This window comes from Callithrix jacchus, chromosome 5 (assembly GCF_049354715.1).
Source record: "Callithrix jacchus isolate 240 chromosome 5, calJac240_pri, whole genome shotgun sequence".
Taxonomy (NCBI): Eukaryota; Metazoa; Chordata; class Mammalia; order Primates; family Cebidae; genus Callithrix; species Callithrix jacchus.
The window spans coordinates 138,581,344-138,604,038 of NC_133506.1; the positions used below are offsets into that span (position 1 = coordinate 138,581,344).

The 22,695-nt window shown below is 51.7% G+C and overlaps 2 protein-coding genes across 33 annotated transcripts in view; one reads left to right on the forward strand and one right to left on the reverse strand.

Moving 5' to 3' along the window:
- The window catches only part of TBCD (tubulin folding cofactor D), a 196,256-nt gene extending 189,019 nt beyond the window's left edge, over positions 1-7,237 (forward strand). For 6 of the 15 annotated variants that reach the window (XM_035302257.3, XM_035302261.3, XM_035302262.3 and 3 more), the window contains 6 exons: positions 2,364-2,453; positions 3,102-3,189; positions 4,036-4,145; positions 5,926-6,010; positions 6,682-6,829; positions 6,980-7,237. In XM_035302257.3, coding sequence (XP_035158148.3) covers positions 2,364-2,453; positions 3,102-3,189; positions 4,036-4,145; positions 5,926-6,010; positions 6,682-6,829; positions 6,980-7,170 — 712 coding nt within the window. In that variant the 3' untranslated portion in view covers positions 7,171-7,237. The other 9 variants (XM_035302263.3, XM_035302268.3, XM_035302269.3 and 6 more) reach the window with 3 other exon arrangements.
- Positions 1-22,695, reverse strand: part of QTGAL (queuosine-tRNA galactosyltransferase) — a 76,639-nt gene that overhangs the window by 1,723 nt on the left and 52,221 nt on the right. For 4 of the 18 annotated variants that reach the window (XM_054256671.2, XM_078375073.1, XM_078375070.1 and 1 more), the window contains 6 exons: positions 22,286-22,410; positions 18,166-18,301; positions 17,990-18,058; positions 17,518-17,592; positions 11,368-11,472; positions 6,647-7,195 (listed from right to left, as the gene is read on the reverse strand). In XM_054256671.2, coding sequence (XP_054112646.2) covers positions 11,392-11,472; positions 17,518-17,592; positions 17,990-18,058; positions 18,166-18,301; positions 22,286-22,410 — 486 coding nt within the window. In that variant the 3' untranslated portion in view covers positions 6,647-7,195; positions 11,368-11,391. Of the gene's footprint in view, positions 1-6,646; positions 7,196-10,948; positions 11,269-11,367; positions 11,473-17,517; positions 17,667-17,989; positions 18,059-18,165; positions 18,386-22,285; positions 22,411-22,695 lie in introns of those variants that run through there. The other 14 variants (XM_078375072.1, XM_078375066.1, XM_078375071.1 and 11 more) reach the window with 12 other exon arrangements.

Consider the following 22,695-nt stretch of genomic DNA (forward strand, 5'->3'; position numbering starts at 1 on the left):
TCACTGATCTTATACCTGCTATTGGAACAACCTTCACGTTCATGGGTGCACCCAGCTTGGTTGTAGTGTATTATCCTTTCAAATAATGCTAAATGTTCCATTTATGTTTTTTTTTTTTTTTTGAGGAGTTTCCGTCTTGTTGCCCAGGCTGGAGTGCAATGGTGCTGTACAAAAAATACAAAAACATTGGCTGGGTATGGTGGTGCCTGTAGTCCCAGCTACTTGGGAGGTTGAGGTGGGAGGATGGCTTGAGCCTGGGAGGCAGAGGTTGCAGTGAGCCGAGATTGAGCCACACTCTACTCCAGCCTGTGCAACAGAAACAGATCCTGTTTCAAAAAGAAACACCGCCTGCCAGGTCCTGCTGTGAATACAGCTCTTTTTACTTATTGCAACAGTTTTGCCAGTTTTTGCTGTGCAGATTTTGAAGCGTGTTTTTGGGGCTGAATCTTGCCCTGTGACCCACCTCATTTCTAGGGTGCTGTCTGAATCACTCGACTTTGAATTCTACTTTTTTACTTTCAGTATCTTTATGTATTTATGGTTTTGTGCATCTTTTCTGGAACAGTGTATGGTTTTGCGAAAATGCAGGCTATAGCTTCTGCCTGCATCCCTGATGACCTACGGCCCCCTCAGGTCCCAGTCCGCCACTCACAGGTTTTCCAGTGCCCTCCCTGCCCCCTGAGCTTTCTGTTGGAATACTAGAATCCTTTTTTCATCCCATTATTTTCACATATTGTTTGGGACATTTTACGTTTTTTCCATTCTATAATGCTTACCCTAGAAGTGAGAAGTGACACCACACATTCTTGACTTCGTGAAGTCGTCTTCAGTATTTGTCCGTATCGGACAACGGCACGGATATCGGAAGGCGCTGGTTCCGCTCGCTTCCATTTTGAGTTTTGTGCTGCTGTTGTCGGATATCTTGTCTTCGATGTAGTTTCCTGTTCACTGTGGTATTGTGTAATGTGCGTTATTTTGAATTATCCACATTTTTACTGCTTTGCTTCTCATCGCTTACTGATTTTGGGACCCTCCCCCCCACTCGTAGTCGGGGCTCACACTCCCTCTTCCTAGAGCACACTCCCTTGGATTTCCTCCAGTGAGGTCTGCTGGTGGTGAAGCTTTCTAATTTTATGTGCAGATTATTTTCAGAGGATACACAGAATTCAGGCAGCTGTTTTGTTTCAGCACATTGCAAGTATTTCCCTCTTCTCCTGACTTTGTTGCTAGTGGGTGTCACCTGAGTGCCTGTGCTCCCCAGACGGCCTGGGCTTTCCCAGCCCCTGCCAGGTTTGCTGCTTCCCTGGTTCTTCTGTTATCACACTCATGTGTTTCCCTCGGCCACCCTCTCTGCATTTCACGTTTTCCTCTCTTTGCATCATTACCTTGGCCCGTCTGTCAGCTGCTGATTCTCTGTCTCTGAAGGACTTCTGACTTGTGGAGTTCTTGTTTGGAGTTTGCGTCTTTTCAGGTGCAGGTTTTGGCCTCAGTGTTTCCATGTGTGCCTTGGCTTTCCGCCTTGCTGTTCCCTGTGGCCCATCCTCCCGTGCTCGGTGCTCACTCCCTTCAACTCCCTCTTCCTGTCTGTTTCGCTGGGCGTGTCTGAGCTGCCTGTCTGCTGTTGCATAGTCTCTCGACATTGTGTTTTAGGGGTCCCACCTCAGAGCAAGCTGAGGCGTGGGCCAAGCCTGCACCTTAGCAGGCAGGACCTTAGTTTAGTCTGCCTTTACTGGACACCCAAGGGAGGGTAGCAGCAGCCTGGGGTCTCTTTGACTTATGGTCAGCAGTGAGCGTTTTCCAGCCTGTCGGGCTCCTGGAGCTTGGCTGTGTTCCCCACCAAGAGAGGCAGGTGGGTGTCGTCCCTCTTCTCCCTGGAGTGGCCCTCTCAGAGCTGCTCCTCAGGGCCGTGGTTTTGTTGGCACCCAGCTTCAGCTCTTGTCCCTGTGGCCAGTGAAGGCTCAGAACAACACTGTACAGCCTGTGTGTCTTCTGTGAGTCAGCAAATTCTCCCAGTTCTGCAGCAGTTCAGGCCAGGCCGCCTCTGGAGAGAGCGGTGGAGGAGCACAGGCATCCCGGCTGCGGCTGTGTCGGCATGGAGCCTGGGGCCCTGGGAGGGAGGTGGGGCCCCATGGGGGCTGCTGTACCGCAGTGAAGCAGAGGCCCGCTAGGTGGTGGCACGGCAGCTGGGGACCCCACCGGCCTGTGGAGCACCGGGATGGGACCAGTGGACTTGCTGGCAGAGGGGCTGCAGGCTTCTGGGACTGAGCTACCGGGAGGACGGACTTGACCTTCCTTATAGAAAAAGTGTACGTCGAGGGGCTGCCTGTGAACGCTCATCTCTAAAGAAAGTGTTCTTCTTCCAGCCACCCCTTCGCTGTGAAGTTGCTTGCACTTTGTAAGAAAGAAATCAAGAATTCAAAAGACGTCCATAAACTGCTATCAGGCATCTCAGTGTGAGTTTCAAGTGCTGCTGGCCCTAGAGTGAACTGCAGGGGGCAGCCTGCCTCAGGTGAGGCAGGAGTCAGTGGCTCCAGGTGGGAGAGGAGCAGTTAGTGTTCACCCTCAAGCTTAGGTTGTGCGTTCCAGTGTCCAGTGGGACGAAGCGGGAGGCAAGGCATCCCAGGTGCTGGTGGAGGGAGTCCCCAGGGAACAGGCAAGCCGGCCCCCCCCACTCCGCCCCGCTTCGTGCTCTGCCCTGGGGGGAGCAGAGACCTGGAAACGGGCATTGTCAGTGGTTACCCAGTTCTCCCATGTGCCCCGGGGGCTGCTGTTGAGCGCCTTGCTCTGCAGTGCTCAGGTGGGCCCTGGGCAGCCACAGACACCTTGGCTGCTCTGTGGCCCCCCTGAGGTGGGGGTTCTCATGGCAGGGCGGGAGCCCTGCAGGAGCTTCTCTGAGGCATCCTCACTTCCCACTGTTGGCTTTCCCGCATGTGTGACATGAACTCACATACACACCTGTGGCTCGGGGCTGGCTCCAGGCCTGCATTGTACTCACAGATCTGCTCCCCCTGGGCCTTCACCTGGGCCTTGGGTCCTGGGTTTCCCGGGGTTGGGCTGTGTGGGACGGGGCTCACGCGGTGCCTGTGTGCGGCTCTGGGCAGATTCTGCGGGATGGTGCAGTTTCCTGGCAGCGTGAGGAAGAGCGCCCTCCTGCAGCTGTGTCTGCTCCTCGGCCACCGCTTCCCATCGGTGAGTGCCTGCCCTGTTCACATGTGCTTGCCGTGTGGACTCGGGCCCCTGGTGACTAAAAGGGCTTGGAAGGCACTGCCCCGTGAGTGTGCCTTTGCGCCAGGCCCCTTGTTAGCATGCCCAGGGTGACGTGTCACAGGCACACAGCTGTCAAGGGGCTCCCGACGTCACTCTTCTGGCTTAAAGGACGACATGTCTGGCTGGCATTTCCATGGGCAATGGGATCTGGCTCAGGAGCTCCCAGAGGACCCAGGCTGAAGTGGTTCAGCCACACCTGGGGGCAGCACCCTTCACCCCCAGCTCTCCCTTGCTGTTAACATTTCTAGGGTTTCTTTTCTTCAGGCTGTAAAAAAACCTGTTGATCCAAAGGTGACATTTTCCAAAAACGCGAAAGTAATTTCACATTATATGGTGGTTCTAGAAGTGGGGTGGCTGGACCCTCAGCACCTCTGGGGCTTCAGCAGTGCCGGTTCCTGGGCCCTGTCCTGCTGACTCAGGACCTCCAAGGGTGGGCCAGGGGCTCTGACCACCAGCTCACTGAGACATGACAACAGGTGAGATTGCTTCTCCGTAAGGGAGCAGGTTTGTGAATGGATCATTTAAACAAGAAGGACGTGACCTGCACTGCTGGAGTCTCACTGTGTGTCTGCGGAGGGAGGAGGTGGTTCATGGCATGGAAAGCGCCTCCTCTTGGTTGCAGCTCTGCTGTGGCTGGGAAGGGATGCGGGGTCAGTGCCCTCTTCCTGACACCTTCCACTGACAGGGCTCCCTGGCCTGGCTCCTGTCGTCTCTGTGGGGTGGGGCAATGGTGTTTCCTCCTGCAAACACACTGCATCACTGTCCCAGATCCGGAAGACCACGGCCAGCCAGGTGTATGAGATGGTGCTCACCTACAGTGATGTCGTGTCTGCAGACGTGTTGGAGGAGGTGGTGGCAGTGCTCAGCAACACCGCATGGTGAGTGAAGCCCCTTCCTGCACGGCCACCTGGGCCTGGCACCGCCCCCTTCCTGTCCCCTCCATGTCCACCTGTCTCTCTCAAACCCTCTGAAAGGAAGAGGAAGGAGGATTCCGAAGCCTCAACAGCCTCCGCTTGAGTTTTATGAGGCAGCAGTGGTGCTGAAGCTGAAGCCTCTTAACCGCCCTGTCCCTCAACACTGTCCAGTGTCAGAAGCAGCAGAGCATCCATCCCGCCAGGGGCATAAGTCCCCTTTCCCCCTCCAAGGCTGTCTGGTGGCCTGTGCACCGGACACCCCCCAGGGAGGCCCCTCTCCAGCTGTGTTGGAATAGGCTGCATGAGCACCTGGTGGAAATTCAGAGGCATGGGCAGAAGGAGGAGAACCTCTCCCCATGCCTCTCTGCTCTAATATCCACCTCCTTCCCAGGGCCACGAGGCCCTCAGGAGGCCACAGTGCCACTCTCCATGTTTACTTGGACAGGCGCAGTTTCTGCAGCAGGGGCTGGTTTCTTTACTGCGGGTGGATTAGAGTGGCAGGTTTGAAAGATGCATGTGTTGAGTCGGGGGTGGGAGGGTCTGAATGAGAAAGTGGAGCAGGGAAAGTGCAGGCTCAGGGGGTGCTCTGGGCCAACCAGTGTGGTCCTGGGAACTGCAATGATTGTGTCATACACACATGGGCAGCCGAGCTCCCACCCACACTCATGCTCACACTGGCTCACAGACTCACACGCTGGCTGGAATGCTCACACACTCACACTGGCTCATAAACATGCTCACTTGCACACGCATCTCACATGCTGGTTCACGCTCACTTGCTCACAAACATGGTCACACGCACACACGCTGACACACATGCTGACTCGCACACTTCTCGTCACCATGAGTTGGAGGTCAGGACTGAAGCACCCAGAGGCTATGTGGGTGTTCACTTGGTGCAGCCAGCCTGGTGGAGTCCCAGGTGTCCTGCCTGTGGATGCTACTCTGTGTGGAGCACCAACTGAGAGCCTCCATGCTGACACCAGGCGTTGGTGCACGTCTGTGGGGTCTGTGCCCCGTCTAAGCCAGCGAGGATGTAGGTGACGCTCCCTAGGTGTCTCCTTGGATCAGGGTCCTTCTGACAGGGCTGGGTTCCCGTGGAGCTCACTTACTGTGCAGCTGCTGTGGTCTCGGAGGACAGAAGGTACCTCTTGGCTTCAGGGCTTCTGCGAGGTTCTCTGGTTTGGGGAGGAGTGAGTGTCTCTGCTCCTCAACAGAAACATACGGTCCCAGGAGAAGAGCTGGGAGCAGCTAGGCTGCCTTCTCAACCCCCATTGAGAGGTCGGCTGTCTTAACTACTGCGCAGGAAACAGGTTTTTAAAAAACAAGGCTGGATCAGATTCTAAAATAATTGGCTTTGGGACAGCGAAGAGGTGAACGCTCTGCAGCCAGGTATCTGGAGCTGGGTGAGCCTTCTCCACGGGGCTGGGAGGGCGGCCCTTCCTTGTGAAAGGGGTCAGGCCCAAGGCTGGCTGGAGAATGTGCTCACCTGACCACTGCTCCTCGTGCCTGAGGGCTGGTTTGGTTGCAGATTCTGGGGTGGGTGTCCTTTCCCTGCTTTCCCCTACATAAGCTGATGCGCGGCTCTGCACACCTGAGGGTCTAAGGTGGGCACTGGCCTCACACAAGCCAGGCGTGTAAAGTCAGGTATCCCGAGCTGGGCAAGGCCTTCTCCAGCAGGGCTGGGCAAGGCGGCCCTTCCTCCCCTCAGCTCCCTGTTCTCACAGGCTTCCTCTCCTCACAGGCATGAAGAGCTCGCAGTTGTGAGAGAGCCACGCAACCGCCTGTGTGACCTCCTGGGCGTGCCCAGGCCCCAGCTGGTGCCCAAGGTAACCCTTCACCTCCACAGCATGAGGTGACTGTGCTTCCCTGAGCTCCGGAACGTTCTGGGGCCAGCGGCTGTGCTCAGTTTCCGACAGCGGCCCCTCCCCTCTTCTCATGTTAGGACCCCTGGGAGTATGGGGCTGGTGGAGCTGCCTTCTCTGGCCACTGCCCACGCCTTGGTCCTCATGGCACCCAGGCCACTTGCTTGGGGTGTGTTTGGTGGGCCAGGGACTCGATGGGACTGGCATCAGCTTGATCCAGGCCCCTTATGACTGGCACTGGGGTCTGTTTGTGCTCCAAGTGCCAGGAGTTCCCCCTCACCTGCCTCCCGTGCTTGGGGCCAGGGCTGGGTGCAGAGACCCTCAGGAGCCCCCGTGCTCCTCGCCAGCCCGCCACTCTTCTAACAAAGTAACAGAAATGAGTGCAGTTCTCATGGGTGCTGGGGCCTGGGGTTGCCTTCTGTCTCTCTAGTTCCAGGGCTGGCTCCTCCTTCCTCTCAGCCTCCTTTGATACAGCAGGAGGCCATGTCTGAGAGGGAGGAGAAGAATCATGTCCAGATATGCAGGGGCCTTGGGGACGGGATGAGCATCGGACACAGCCTCCCCTGTTTCTGTGTGTAAAGGCCAAACTCAGCAGCAGACTTTGGAATTAAATGTGCTTTTTACATTTGTATTAGAACAGATGTCAAACGTGTGAATGCAAGTTAGGAGCAGTGCAGCAAACCTCCCTTCTGCTCGCTCCTCAGAGACTGCATCCCAGATGGGGTGCCCTCCTGCAGCGTGTTAGTCCAGAGCACCTGCCAGCCACACAGCTGGGACTCCCAGGTGTGCGGGGAATGGCACAGACGCAGTTTCTGGCAGGAACCCAGTGTCAGCATCAGTCCCCGCGTGGGGTCCAGAGGGGCAAGGGTCCCCTGGCTGGGAGTGGTGGGTGATGGAACTGACTGGCTTGACCCCATCTTGTCTCTTCTGCAGCCTGGTGCCTGCTGAAGCCAGTCCTGGAGCCCGCACTCACCCTGCCTGGTGGGGATGTCTCATTCCTGGGGGATCCTGGTGCGGGGAGCCTGGCCCAGTGGTGCCTCAATCTGCAGCTGTGGAAGGGTAGCGCTGGCCCTTGGAGGCTGTCACCAGGAGATGGCTTTTCCTTTTCTGCGCCTGCACTCTAGTGACGTGGGGTGTCACTGTTCCTGCCTTGAACACAAATGTTCTTCCTATAAAATCATGTACCAAGAAGTTCCTGCCTTTATCTCTGAGCCTGATGCATGTAGGGTGATGCAGAGGCTCACTGCCTGGGCATCAGCCAGATGAGAGGTAGGCTCTACTACTCCTGCCTGGAGACTAGGCCCCCTTCTTGCCTGTATGGCCCCCGCTGCGGGGTCTGCTGGCCATAGGCGGTGCTCCACCCAGTTTCTGCTGTGGAGGTACAGTTTTTTACACTGAGCGAGATTAAGGTTGATAAGTCGGGTCCAAATGCCAGAAGCCTGACAAGCCCCGGTAGGGGTGCAGTCCTCCCATCTGCACACACATGGGCATGGGGCACACGGTGCAGGTGTCACTCATAGACAGTGTGTACATCAGTCACTTCACAAATGTCTGCTGGCAGGGAATCATCAGAATCCAGTGTGTGCACCTCTACAATAATGTGGGAAATACCATTCTCAAAAATATGGCACTGTCTTACTAGAGCCAGTGCAGAGGTGGCCTTCGTCTCTGTGTCTGAGCTTGTGCTGGTCCATCCCAAAGATGGTGAGGGGAACATAATGTACAGATTTCACAGTGGTAGCTACCCACGGCCATCTACCTGGGGCCTGCACTGGGCTTGAGGTGCAGAACCACCCCCAGCAGCACTGAGGAAGCCCCAGGTGTGGTCACTCAGAGGCCCAAGGGCTGGGCTTGGGTGAAGAGCACAGGGGTGCTGGGTGCATGGTGTAGACTGGGTTAGCTCCCTGGCCTGTCTCACATGGGGGATGGGGCCTAGGCACAGGAGTGGGGACAGGTCCAGAACTGGGAGATGCTGCCCACATCCGTGAGGCCATCATGACCATAAGGCCAGGACTGTGACCGTCCGTGTAGGATGTATGTGGTGACTTGGCCACACAGGAGTGTGAGTTTTAGTTAGCATACTACTGCGCTGGTGTTCGACCTGCTGGCTAATAATCTTTATCCCAACATTTTATTTTATTTAATTCTTAAAACAGTCCTCCTTCTCAAACAGAGTGGGGAGTTGTTTTCTGTCCCCTTAATTGGCTGAGCATCCTAGGTGACCAGGCCCAGCCTTGGCCACGAGTCCACCCAGTGGAAAAGGCTTGGCTCCTGTGGTCAGCACACACGAGACTCTGCGGTTGCACCTGCCAAGTGCAGAATAGGTGCACCATCGCCGTGCCTGCAGCTCACGAAGCTACCGCTAGCCTGGGATGCACTGAGGATGGAGGGAACAAGTGGCTTCTGAGAAAAACACATGAACTGTTCTTAGTGCAATCAAAAGAAGATTAGGAGAAATGGCATTTTAAGGCATGGAGGTAGGTTGATTCCCTGGGAATCAATTCTTTGGGAAAGCAGTTCTTTCATGGCCACTGCCTCTGTCCCGCTGGATCCCATCCATCTCTGCCTCTGGAGCCCTCTGTTCATCAGACACCTGGGGGCCTGGCAAGCCCTCCTTCATTCAGCAGCTGTTTTTGGAGCCCACCTGGGTCCAAGTGCTAGAATTTGGCAAGGAACCTCTTGCTCACATGATAGCTGGGGCAGACAACAGCAAATGAACAAACCAGCACCATCAGGCAGGCAACACTGAGTGCTATGAAAAGATAAAGCAGGCAATGGAATGGTGTGCTGAGTGTTGACTCCTAGAAGAGCTGTTCAGAAAACCTCTCTGAAGGGGCAGCATTTGGGCAGAAGTCCAAACAAACATGCCCAACAGCAGAAAAGAGAATGCTCATGGTCCCAGAAGTGGAGCTAAGCTTTGTGAGTTTAGAGAGCAGGAAGAAGGCAGTATATCTGGAACCGGGGAGCTGGTATGGGATGTGTGCACCTGAAAACATGTTCTAGGCACAAACCAGAAACCCTCCATGTGAGACCAGAGACCTTGGAGATCCTGAGGGTTTCTGCTGAGCCCTGAAGTCTAGTCATGATGTTTTGATGATAGCAGGACGGAAAAGAGAATTTAAGGCCCAGGGTCAGCTCTAATAGGAGACCCTATGTAAAGCTGGGACCCTACATAAATCTTTTTCAAAGAAACAGCAACAAGACTCCTATCTCAGTCTCCGCTGAAGTGGCCTTCATTAGTACTACTTGTGTAATCTCCAAAACTCCTAAAGTGGAAAATTAGATTGAACTGGCCCTGATCAGTGGTATTCCCAGACAAGGGGCAGAAGATGCAAATACAAACCTCTCTGGAAGATTATAGGCTGTAATATGAATACACTTTTGAAAAGGGCTATAAGTTATTAAGAAGAGGTTGGGGAAAAAAAGCCCCTAGAGATGTAAGAAGTGAAACTAAAAGCTCAATGGATAGCTTTTAGACACAGTTGAAGAGAGAATTAGAAAACTGGAAGATCTGAAAAAATTATTCAGAGAACTGGAAAATATGAAAGCAACATCAAGAGACACTGAAGAATGTCTGACCTTTGTGTAATTGGGGTCTCAGAATGAAATGAAATGATGCAAATACTCCATACTGACATGCAACAGTCCCCAGATACAGAAGCCTAACAGTCTCAAACATTTAGACTTATAACAGTGAAACTGCAGAACTGTAAGTGGGACAGAGTGATATAAACAACTACCAGTTTCCCAGCAGCAGCACTGGAGTTGAGGAACAAGTAGACCAAAATCTTCATTATGCTGAGAGAAAGTAGCTGGTAACTTGCTTGAATTGTGCCCACAGCATAATATTAAAGAAGAGAACAAATCTAAGTCATTCAGATAAACATATGCTGTTCTAATGCATGTTTGGTTTCTTAATCTTGGCTTAATATCTGGGGTTGAGTCATTTGTTGTGAGAGCTGTCCTGTGTATTGCAGGGTGTTCAGCAACATCCTGGATGGCAGTAGCCATCCCCCTACCCAGCTGTGACAGAAAGAAAAAATAATGTCTCCAAATATTGCCAGTTACCTTCTGGGGGGTGAATTCACCCCTGGCCAAGAACCACTGCTCTGGTGGATAAACTTTAGGCAGGAAGGAAAATTATCACAGTTGGATAGTTGGAGGAATGTTGACCAAGGAAAGCAATAAAATGTGACCATAAAAACATAGAAAGATGGCTTATTTGTGGACTTTTTAAAAGCACATAGAATTGCTTTAAATGGACAATAGCATATAAATCAGCAGCAGTTGGTGGCTGAATTTAGAGCATCTTAAGTTCTTACGTTCTCCTGGAACAAAGTGCAGATAACTCAGTTATCAGCTAAGTGTGCATGTTGAGTATTCAGAGTTGCACAGAAAGAGTTAATATATGGGGAAGAAAACTTCTACACTAATAGGGGAGAAATGGAACAAGAATAAAAAATAATACACTATCAAAATATGCAAGAATTGCAAGAGGAAAAGGCAGAACAAGCTTTTTTTTTTTTTTTTTTGGAGACAGTCTCTGTCACCAGGTGCCAGGCTGGAGTGCAGTGGCATGACCTCAGCTCACTTCAACCTCCGCCTCCCAGGTTCAAGCAATTCTCCTGCCTCAGCCTCCCAAAGTGCTGGGATTACAGGTGTGAGCCACCGCACCAGGCCAGAACAAGCTTTAAAAAAACCACACACTAGAAAGATTTTAGGACACAATAAATGTAAATGGATTAAAACCTCTATGTCAATGACAAAGTTTTACAGTTAAAGGAAGGCAGATAGTGTTATTAGGAATAGATTACCATATAATGATTAAAGGTTCAGTTCAACAGGAAGACAGAACTTTCCTACGCTTGTAACACAGTCTCAATAAAGCAAACATTCAAGAAATTGATCATCTACTACTATAGTGTATTTTATTGAATTGATACATTTCAATAAAGTGCAATAAGGCACGGCTGAAGGAAAGCTTGACCTAATGGACAGTTATAGAACCCAAGTGTGTGTATATACACACAAATTTTTAAAAGATGTTTTTAAAAATCTTTAAAAGAAATAAAACTCTAAAATATATAATGAAAGCTAATAAAATAATCACAACAGGTAGAATTCACCTAAAGTGGTGCTTAAGCAATTCTGAAGTCTTGAATTATACATTAGAGAAGAAAGGCTGGAAATTAATGAGCTGAACATACAAGCAGCTACACTAGCTGTAAAGAAAACAGAATAACTGTAAGAGCAGAACATGTGAAAAGGAAGCATAATAGAGACTCAACGAACCCAAATGGTGCTTTGGTGAAAAGACCTACCTGGGAGTAGCTGCCGTGGGTCTGTCAGCTGAAATGAAGGAAGTCCTGGCCCTCCTGCAAGTGCAGCGACCTCAGGTTGTCCTCAAAGGCTCCCCCTGTGAGGTCCTGTTGGAAGCAGCAGACTCTGTTCAGTCTGGCCTCTCCTGGCTATGGGAGGCCACTGTGGAGCCTCCTCCAGGGGCCAGGGTTTGGGGGTGGCCTGTGTCCACCTGTCAAGAGGTCTACTATGAACTCTTCTAATAGTGGAGAGGCTGGAAGGAGACAAGGACCAGAGAGGGCAGCAGCTGGCACTGCTTGTACTGCAGGCCCTGTTAGTTGCCCCAGGGTAGGTCCCCTGCCTCCTGGCCTTGCCTCTCTGGAGAAGGTGGCTGATTCCCTGGGGGCCATCGGAGTAGAATGAGACTTAATAGGCAATGCCTCTGCTGTTTATCCAGGGCAGAACCGCCAGGGAGCTGGGAGGAGGCCCCTCAGACAGAAACTGCATCCCAGGACCATCAGCTGCTGGCCTGTCATCCCCACCCCTGCAGTGGAGGGCCATGATGCCAGGTCCCTGGATGTTCCATCTTGTGCTGTGTGCCAGCCTTGGCCAGGTCACCTGCTCTCCTGTATGAGGTCACAGCAGGTGTCCAGAAACACCCTTCAGATGTGCCTTGTACCCCAGCACCTCCTGAACAAGTCCCTGAAGCCAGAGCCCAGCACAGTGGTGGACACAAGCCTCTGGCAGGATGCAGGAGGCACCCTGCCTTCCTGTCACAGTCCTCTGTCCTTGGGCCCAGCAGGAGGATATGAGCCTGGCCGTGTGAAAATGTTTCCACACACACTGCTGCCATCTATCCTTCATCCCTTGTCTCTCTGCTGTGGAGTTTGCAAAGGAAACACAGTAGCAAGACTCCTATCTCAGTCTACCCTGAGGTAGCCTTCATTAATACTACCTGTATGATCCCTGAAACTTATAAAGTGGAAAATGTAATTGAATTGGCCCTGATCAGTGGTATTCCCAGACAAGGGGCAGAAGATGTAAATACAAAACCTCTGTGGAATGATGTACGCTATAATGTGTGCCTCAGGGAATAAGGAGGCCTGAGGATGGGGTGTCGGGAGGGGATAGCCGACCAGCGGAGCCATCAGAACATCATATTTATCAAGTTCACAGTTTCATATGAGCGCCCTGAGATAATGACAACAGTGATATCACAGGTCACCATGACAGACACAGTAACAGTTTGACATATTGCAAGAACCACCACAGAGAGATGTGAAGTAGGCGTGCTGCTGGGGGCGCTACCAACAGGCTCATTCTAGCGGGGCGGCCGCCTGCCTGTAACTTGTGCCCTGGTGGCACAGCCGCCTGCCTGTAACTCGTGCCCTGGTGGGGCGGCCTCACGCCTGTAACTCCTGCCCTGGTGGGGCGGCCACATGCCTTTTACTTGTAAAATGCATAGTAAAGGGCAGTAAAATGAGATGCGTCAGTCATTGCCAAAAAGCTGTGCCTGTGAGGCTCTGTTCTATTTTGACTCACCTTCTGCTGCCTGGACTTGCATTAGTTGTGTATGACAAGTCACTTTGGGCTGGGCAGTGTTGTCCAACACACACTGACCTCACAGTTTCTGTGGGGTGGGAACCACGACGCACCCTGGTGTGGTGGTGGCCCAGCCATCCTGGCGTCTGTGTCTGTGTGTCCCCCACAACGCCCCAACAGTACCACTTGGAGCCTGACTCACTCTATCAACCACTCGATTACTTACAAAGGATATGGAAAGCAAAAAAAAAAAAAAAAAAAAAAAAAAAAAAGCAGGGGTTGCAAATTCTGATAAACAGACTTTAAACCAACAAAGATAAAGACAAAGGGCGTTACATAATGGTAAAGGGATCAATGCAACAAGAGCTAACTATCCTAAATATACATGCAGCCAATACAGGAGATTCATGAAACAAGTTCTTAGAGACCTACAAAGAGACTGAGACTCTCACATAACAATAATAGGAGACTTTTAAAACCCCACTGTCAATATTAGATCAGTGAGACAAAATTAACAAGGATATTCAGGACTTGAACTCAGCTCTGGACCGAGTAGAACTAATGGACAATCAGAACTCTCCACCCCAAACCAACAGAATATATATACATTCTTCTCGGCACCACATTGCCTTATGCTAAGATCGACCGCATAATTGGAAGTAAAACAGTGCTCAGCAAATGCAAAAGAACAGAAATTATAATGGTCTCTCAGACCACAGTGCAATCGAATTAGAACTCAGGATTAAGAAGCTCACTCAAGGTTGGTGTCTTGGCTCATGCCTGTAATCCCAGAACTTTGGGAGCTGAGGCAGGCAGATCATGAGGTCAAGAGATCAGTACCATCCTGGCCAACGTGTTGAAACCCCATCTCTATTAAAATTACAAAAATTAGCTGGGCATAGTGGTACACACCTGTAGTCCCAGCTACTCAGGAGGCTGAGGCAGGAGAATCACTTGAAGCCGGGAGGTGGAGGTTGCAGTGAGCCAAGATCACGCCACTGCACTCAGCCTGGGGACAGAGCCAGACTGTCTCAAATCAGAACCCTCAAAACCGCACAACTACATGGAAACTGACAACCTGTTCCTGAATGACTACTGGGTAAATAATGAAATTAAGGCAGAAATAATGAAGTTCTTCGAAACCAGCAAGAACGAGAGAAAACATACCAGAATAGCTAAAGCAGTGTCGAGGGAAATTTATAGCACTAAGTACCCACATCAGACAGCAGGAAAGATCTAAAATTGACACTTTAACATCACAATTGAAAGAACTAGAGAAGCAAGGACAAATAAATTCAAACGCTAGCAGAAGATAAGAAATAACTAAGATCAGAGCAGAATTGAAGGAGACAGAGACACAAAAAAAACTTAAAAAAAAAATAAATGAATCCAGGAGCTGGTGTTTTGAAAATATTAACAAAACAGACTGCTAGCCAGACTAAGAAAGAAAGGAAGAATCAAGCAGACACAATAAAAAATGTTAAAGGGGATGTCACCACTGATCCCACAGAAATGGAAACTACTATCAGAGAATACTAGAAACGCCTCTATGCAAACTAGAAAATCTAGAGGGAATGGATAAACTCCTGGGTATACACACCCTCCAAAGACTAAACCAGGAAGAAGTTGAATCCCTGAAAAGATCAGTAACAAGTTCTGAAATTGAGGCAGTAATTAATAGCCTACCAACCAAAAAAAAAAAAGCCCAGGACCAGATGGATTCACAGCTGAATTGTACCAGAGGTAAAAAGAGGAGCTGATACAACTTCTGAAACTATTCCAAATGATAGAAAAGGAGGGATGCCTCCCTAACTCATTTTATGAGGCCAGTATCATCCTGATTCCAGAACCTGGCAGAGACACAGGAAAAGAAAATTTCAGGCCAATATTCCTGATGAATGTTGATGCAAAAATCCTCAATAAAATACTAGGAAATCAAGTCCAGCAGCATATGAAAAAGCTTATCCACCATGATCAAGTCAGCTTCATCCCTGGGATGCAAGGCTGGTTCAACATACGCAAATCAGTAAATGTAATACATCGCGTTAACAGAACCCAAGACAAAAACCACATGATTCCCTCAACAGATGCAGAAAAGGCCTTCAATAAAATTCAATACTCCTTTGTGCTGAAAACTCCCAATAAACTAGGTGTTGATGTAACATAAAATAATAAGAGCTATTTGTGATAAACCGATAGCCAATATATCATACCAAATGGGCAAAAGCTGGAAGCATTCCCTTTGAAAACTAGCACAAGACAAGAATACCCTCTGTCGCCACATAGTATTGGAAGTTCTGGCCGGGGCAAGCAGGCAAGAGAAAGAAATAAAGGGTATTCAGATAGGAAGAGAGGAAGTCAGATTGTCTCTGTTTTGCAGATGACATGATTGTATGGTCAGAAAACCCCATCATCTCAGCCCAAAAACTCCTTAAGCTGATAAGCAACTTCAGCAAAGTCTCAGGATACAATATCAATGTGCAAAAAATCACAGGCATTCCTATACACCAATAACAGCCAAATCATGAGCAAACTCCCATTCACAATTGCTACAAAGAGAATAATACATTTAGGAATACAACTTACAAGGGACATGAAGAACCTCTTCAAGGAGAACTACAAACCACTTCTTAAGGAAATAAGAGAGGACACAAATAGAAAAAAATTACATGCTCGTGGATAGGAAGAATCAATATCATGAAAATGGCCATAAAGTAATTTATAGATTCAATACTCTTCCCATCAAGCTACTACTGTCTTTCTTCACAGAACTAGAAAAAACCTTAAATTTCATAGGGAACCAAAAAAGAGCCTATATAGCCAAGACAATCTTAAGCAAAAGGAACAAAGCTGAAGGCATCAAACTACCTGACTTCAAACTATACTATAGGGCTACAGTAACCAAAACAGTATGGAACTGGTACCTAAATAGATATATAAACCAATGGAACAGAACAGATGCCTCAAAGGTAACACCACACATCTACAACCATCTGATTTTTGACAAACCTGACAAAAACAAGCAATGGGGAAAAGACTGCCTATTTAATAAATGGTGCTGGGAAAACTGGCTAGCCATATGCAAAAACAAACTGGCCCCCTTCCTTACACCTTACACAAAAAATTAACTCAAGATGGATTAAAGACTTAAATGTAAAACCTAAAACCATAAATACCCTAAATGAAAATCTAGGCAGTACCATTTGGGACATAGGCACTGGCAAAGACTTCATGAGTAAACCACCAAAAGCAATGGCAACAAAAACCAAAACTGACAGTTGGGACCTAATTAAAGAGCTTCTGCACAGCAAAAGAAACCACCATCAGAGTGAACAGGCAGCTTACAGAATGGGAGATTTCTGCAACCTGTCCATCTGACAAAGGTCTGATAACTAGAATCTACAAGGAACCTAAATTTACAAGAAAAAAAACCCCATCCAAAAGTGGGCAAAGGATAGGAACACAATTCTCAAAAGACAACATTTATGCGGCCAACAAACATATGAAAAAAAGTGCATCATCACTAGTCATTAGAGAAATGCAAATCAAAACCACAGTGAGATACCATTTCATGCCACTTAGAACAGCGATCATTAAAAAGTCAGGAATGACTGACGATGCTGGCATGATGTGGAGAAATAGCACTTGTATACTCTTGGTGGGAGTGTAAATTAGTTCATTGTGGAAGACAGTGTGGCAATTCCTCAAGGATCTAGAACCAGAAATGCTATTTGACCCAGCAGATCCATTACTGGGTATATACCCAAAGGATTGTAAGTTATTCGATAAAGACACATGCACACATGTTTATTGCAGCACTGTTCACAATAGCAAAGACTTGGAACCAACCCAAATGCCCATCAATGATAAACTGGATTTAAAAATGTGGCATATAGACACCATGGAATACTACGCAGCCATAAAAAAGAATGTGTTCGTACCCTTTGCAGGAACATGGATGTAGCTGGAAGCCATCCTTAGGAAACTAACACAGGAACAGAAAACCAAATGCCGCATGTTCTCACTCAGGTGCAGCAGACCACCGTGACACATAGGTAACTATGTAACGAACCTGCACATTCATATTTAGCACAGGTATCCCAGAACTTCAATAAAAAAAACCCCACTCACCCCAGCCCTCCCCGCAGCCAGCCTGGACTCCCCACATTTGGGGAAAAAGGCTGCATTTGGAGCCCAAGGTGCCTGTCACGTGCTAACCCCAGGTAAGGCTCATTCACGCTCACGGGCTTAGGATACCCCTGGTATGGCCACCTCATTTTACAGGAGCTGAAGGTCCTGGCCTTGGCCTCTCAGACCTGGCATCAGTGGTCCTGTGCTTTGCAAGTTTCTAACAAATGTTGGTTTCATACGACAGAAAAGAGACAGGCATCCATCCCCCCTATGCCCGTGCAGGCCATCCTCTAGCTGCCCAGGGCATCAGCTGCTGTCCCTGGCCCGGCTTGTGGTGCCATTGTGGACGGCTGCAGCACCTGTCCCCACACCCACCATGGCATGGCTGGGGTCTCATCCCAGGCCACACAGTCATTGCATGGCAGGGTGGGTGTCCATGTGGCAGAACCTGAAACCTGCAGCCTCCCTCCGCCACCCGCTGCCAAGGGCCCCACACTCACCAGCTTCACGCAGATGATGAAGGGTGGCCGGGCGGCTCGGAAATGCAGGATGGGGATGTGGGGCTTGGGCCTTTCCTTAGAGTTAAGAGTGGTCATCAGTCCTGCCATCCCAGGAGAAGACGCCCTTGGGGTGTGTGCAGCCGCTGAGTCTGCTCATACAGAGTTGGGGCTCCAGCGGCAGATATGTGCCAGAGTCACAGACTGCGGTGGCTGTTCAGGGCAGGATCCCTGGTCCCCACCACCCCACCTGGCCCTGTGACAGCTGACTGCAGAACTGACCAGGGTGAGCTACCCAAGTCCCAGACCCATGAGGGAGAGCAGGGTTATCCCTCAAAGGATGGGGTCTGGGCTCCCTGGAGGCCCGGAGGAGGCAGCAGGTGAACTCAGCCAAGGGTGAAGGCTGTGGTCAGCCGTCCCTCAGCCCCGGAGCAGGCAGGTGACCCCGAGGGTGATGCCACGCGGCCCCACACACCTGGGAGTCCTCGTGGCAGTAGAAGCCTTTCCTGATCTTGTTCTTGTCCACGTCACAGAATGCCACCACCTAGGGACAGGCACAGAAGGGCAGCTCTGGATTGGCCAGGATCTGTGCCTCAGGACAGTGCACGGGCAGGGGCGGGGCCGACGGTGTTTGAGGGACCGGGTTCCCACCTTGCGCCGGTTGGCGGCGGTCAGGCTGCGGTATAGCCGGCGCCCCTGCTTGCCGGCGTTCCAGATGGTGAAGGCTGCCCAGCGGGGTAGGGCCCGCTCTTCCAGGAAGCGGACACGGTGGGTCCAGATGGTCGCCCTGCGGTGGAGGAGGGTGACTGGCAGGGCGGGGCCCCCGTGCCTCCTCTTGCCCTCTCGGTCCCAGAGATTGGCACAGATTCCGCTGCACAGGGACGTGACGTACGCTGCCAGGCCAGCGGTGGGCGGGCACCTGCCTGCTGTCTGAGAGAGACTGGCTGCCCTAGAGTCACCTGTCCCAGCTGGAGGCAGCCACACTCCTAGGCAGGGACCCACCCCTTCCATCAGTCCCAATAGGTGCGAACAGACGAGAAGCTGTTGCTTAAGAATCTGGAAGGTTCCAGAAGGCGGAATTTCTGTGGGACGCAGAGGACTGGACTTGACCCAATTCCGGTTTCCCATTGAAACCTTTTGTCCATAAGGGCACATGTGTCCATCCCATAAAATCGCAGCATTCACACATGGACGCGACCTGCCTCGGGCTCGCTGCCCCCAGAATGCTTCCACTCCCCTGGGCCCCTGGTCTCTGTTCTTTCTGCCTCTGCTGTGACAGGCAGACTCTGGGTCGCTGTCTTGGGGACAGGTTCCTTCCTATGACCCGCTGCTCTGGCCAGCCCCATCACTGCCCGGACCCCCAGCTGGGCCAGGCCCTTCCTGCCCCACCTTCTGTCCTCCCGCCCCAGCCCCTCCCCACGTGCCCCCATCGCTATTGTCCACCACCTACGGGGGCCTCTCCCTCGAGGCTGCTCCTGAGGCTGCCTGCCCAGGCTGACCCCATCTTGAAGCCCTGGGAGCTAGAGGGGCCAGAGGCTAGAGGGGCTAGGGGACACAGAAGCCAGATTGGCCTGGGATGTGTCCCTGATGCTGCCCTCCCCAACTGCTGTGGTGCAGCCATGCTGACCCGTGCCCGGCAGACCCTGACCTGGCCAAGTCTGGGGTGCCCTCTGCTCTGTCAAGGCAGTTGTGTCCATGGGAACCTCCTCTGGGGTGGGGTCTGGGCCATGCTCGCTGGGTCTCAGAGACACGATGCTGGTGACGCATCCCCTGAGCAAGGCCCTTGTGGGTTCAGCCTCAGGATTGGGGCAGGATTTGGCTGTTCTGATTTACTGCCTCCCAGGGTACACACAGATGTTTTAGTCATGGGGTGGTGCTGGGCTTCTGAGATTTCAGTGGGGCTTCCCAGGAGCTCTGGGCTCCTGTAGGGGAATGACTCCCTCACCCTGAACCTCGGACAATCTGTTGTGTGGCTGTTTAGCACATTTCTGAGAGAAACCCACAAGCAAGATGTACTTCAGCCCCCAAACACCACTCAGGCACAGCCAGGCAACACACAGCTCTGGCACCATCCGAGAAAATGAGTCATTCCCAAGGACCAGAGAGCAATGAACTTCACATAGTGAAGTCTAACACAAACATGGATGGAAGTGCGTGGCGCGAAGAGGCGGCCAGGAGTCTCAGAAAGGAATAGTTAATGCTTTTTCCATTTAAAGTAGAGAATGCAGGATGTGACCTTCCTAGACAGACGACCCCCGAAGAGGAGGCCAGGAGTCTCAGAAAGGAATAGTTAATGCTTTTTCCATTTAAAGTAGAGAATGCAGGATGTGACCTTCCTAGACAGACGACCCCAGGGTCAGGTCAAAGGGTGGAGGAGAAGTGGGGTAAAAGGTGGGGGAGAAGTGGGGTGAAGGGTGGGGGAAGTGGGGTGAAGGCTGGGGGGGAAGTGGGTTGTGCTGCCCCTTAGGCCCCTGACAGGAAGGGGGCTTTGGGGAAGGAGCTATCTGAGCAGGGCTGACACCTGCTCGGAACCTGTGGGATCCTGGTGGCCTCCCAGCTGACTTTTGACTCCCCCCAACCCTGTGGTGCCCTGTTTGCAGGAAAGCCCCCACAGGCAGTGGGATGGGGGGAGCTGCAGGCTAAGGAGGTGTCAGGGAGGTCCCGCCTGGAGTCCACCTTTTCCTCTCCAGCTTCTGCAGCTGCCTCAACTCCCAACTCTGCCTGGGACACAGGGACATCCTGTCCACATCAGTGACTAGAGGGCACTGAAGCATGTATGTGTGTGTGTGTGCGTGTATGGCATGAGTACAGTGTGTGCCTTTGTGCAGGGAGTACATGCCTGTACTGTGCAGATGTGTGTACATGCATGTGTACCCATGTGTGCATGCATGTAGTGAGTGCATGTGCATATATGCAGTGAGTGTGTAGTGTGCGTGTATAGTGAGTGTATGTATGCAGTGAGCTAGTGTGCATACGGTGAGCTTGTGTGTGCATATATGCAGTGTGTTGCATGTATGCAGTGTGCGCACCTGTATGGTGAGTGCACATATGCGGTGAGCATGTATGTGCATGTATGCAGTGTGTATACCTGCATGTACTGTGAATGTGTGTGCATGCAAATTAAGTGCATGTGTGCAGGAAGTGTGAGTGCTGAGTACATGTGTACATACATTTGCGCACATGTGCACATATGTGCATGGTGTACGTGTGCATGTGTGGTCTGTGTGCACGGCTGAGTGTACGTGAACCTGGGCGAGGACAGACAATTGTGAGGACTTGCCCACCAGGTGATGTGGCCTTGCTGAGTTTTGCCATCTTGTCCTCAGCAGGCTGGGTCTGTTGGGTGTCGCTTGAGGGGACAAACCTGATCCTTCTCATGGATCCACATCAGCTCGGGGCCTCATGGGGTTCACACGAGAGGAAGGCAGTCCAGGCTCCGGGACTGTGGCCATGGGTAGATGTGAAGTCGGGGAGCCTCTGATGTCCCCTGGGCTTTCCCAGGGGTCTCCTGTCTGAAAATGTTGGCCCGTTATAGGAAAATAAAATTTAGAAACAGCCATGATGAAACGTCTGTTGTCTGTTCATGCTTACCTCCATTTTTCACATTTTAAAAAGTTCTTATTTAATCAGGGAGAACAGACCCCTGCACCTTTCTTTTTACGTTCTCAAGAGGAATCCGTAGCCCCAATTCAGGACTGGGAAAGGCAGAAACCCAGTTTTTCCCAAAAGCACAAATCAGCATTTCTGGGAATTTTTGAAGGAGCAGAAGTGTCATGGACACACTGTCCAAGGTGGCGCCAAGGTGCTGGTGGGCGTGGGCAGGAAGAGGAGGGAGAGAAGTTTCACTCGGCGATGCTAAAGCTCACAGCAGGCGACACCAAGAGATCTACACACCCTGCAGTATAGACGCGGGAGGGAGGATGATGCCCCGAACAGGGAACCTTGTGGCTCTGCAATCCCCCAGCCCCAACCCGTGACCCCGAACCCGAGCCCCCCTGGGAAGATCGTTTCCACCTGAGGAGCCAGGATCTTGCTGAGAGCCTCAACCCTGTCACAGCAGGCTGGGGCCGTCGCAGCTGCCACACACGGACCACCCTAGTTGGGGTCTTGAGAGTCTGGGGGCCCCGGGTACCCGCAGTGGCCACGAGACCAGCTTCGGACAGCAGCCTGTGTACTGACTCAGTGCCAGGCAGCAGCAGCTCGGGTGGCCGAGGCCTGCGTATGCTGCACGTTCTAAGGAAGGGATTCCAGATGTGGTAGTTTCACTGGATCTACCTCATCCTGCCACGGCTCCAGTGCAGCCCACATGGCTGCGCCTGATGGCAACGCGGGGGAGGAAGCTGGGCCCCGCAGCCTGGGTACGTCCTCACTGGGTGCTGTGATCCCCAGGCCGTGCCTCCACCACTCGCCACAGCAGCCACGCTCCCCCAGGCCTATCGTCCCAGCCAACATCACCCCCACTCATGAGACTCCTGTTGGGTTAAAGGGAGAGCAGGATTTCAAAAGGACCCAGTGCCAGCACCAGCGTGGTCATTTAACCTCACAGACACAGGAAGGACATTCACCCTGGTGCCTTTGGGAACCGCCCCTGTGTGAATGCCAAGCCTCCAGCACCCTGGGGATGTGCTGTTTTCCCACCAGACCCTGCATCACAAGGCAGGGCCCCGACCACAGCCTCCAGCATCAGCCCCACCAACCCCAGCCCCAACCCCAGATGCCTCCTGCATTCCTGGGTCTCCCAGGCGTCCCGGGGCCCGGTGGAGTGACTCACTCGAGGACGGAGTGTGTGGCCGCCTGCGGGTGGTAGCGGTAGAGCAGGAGACTCTGGTCCACGCGGATGACGCTGCCGCCCTTCCTGAGGTGCTCATAGAAGAACAGCAGGTCCTCAGGGACGCCCTGCAGCGTGAGAGAAATGGCGGGAGAAGCAGGGGCATCATCGGGGCTCTCAGATGTACCACACCTGTGCTCACCCGGCCAGCCAGGAACTGGTGGAAAAGCTTTTGTTGCAAAGAAACCAGTTTAGAGGCTCAGCAGGGACGTGGGGCAGTGACCACAACAGGCGTGAACCAACCACAACAGGCATGAGCAACCGAAGTGAAACTGAGTCCTCACAAGGCCAGCACAAGGGGAAGCAGATGGTGGGCTGGCTCTTCACTCGGCCCCAAATTCCATTTTCAGCAG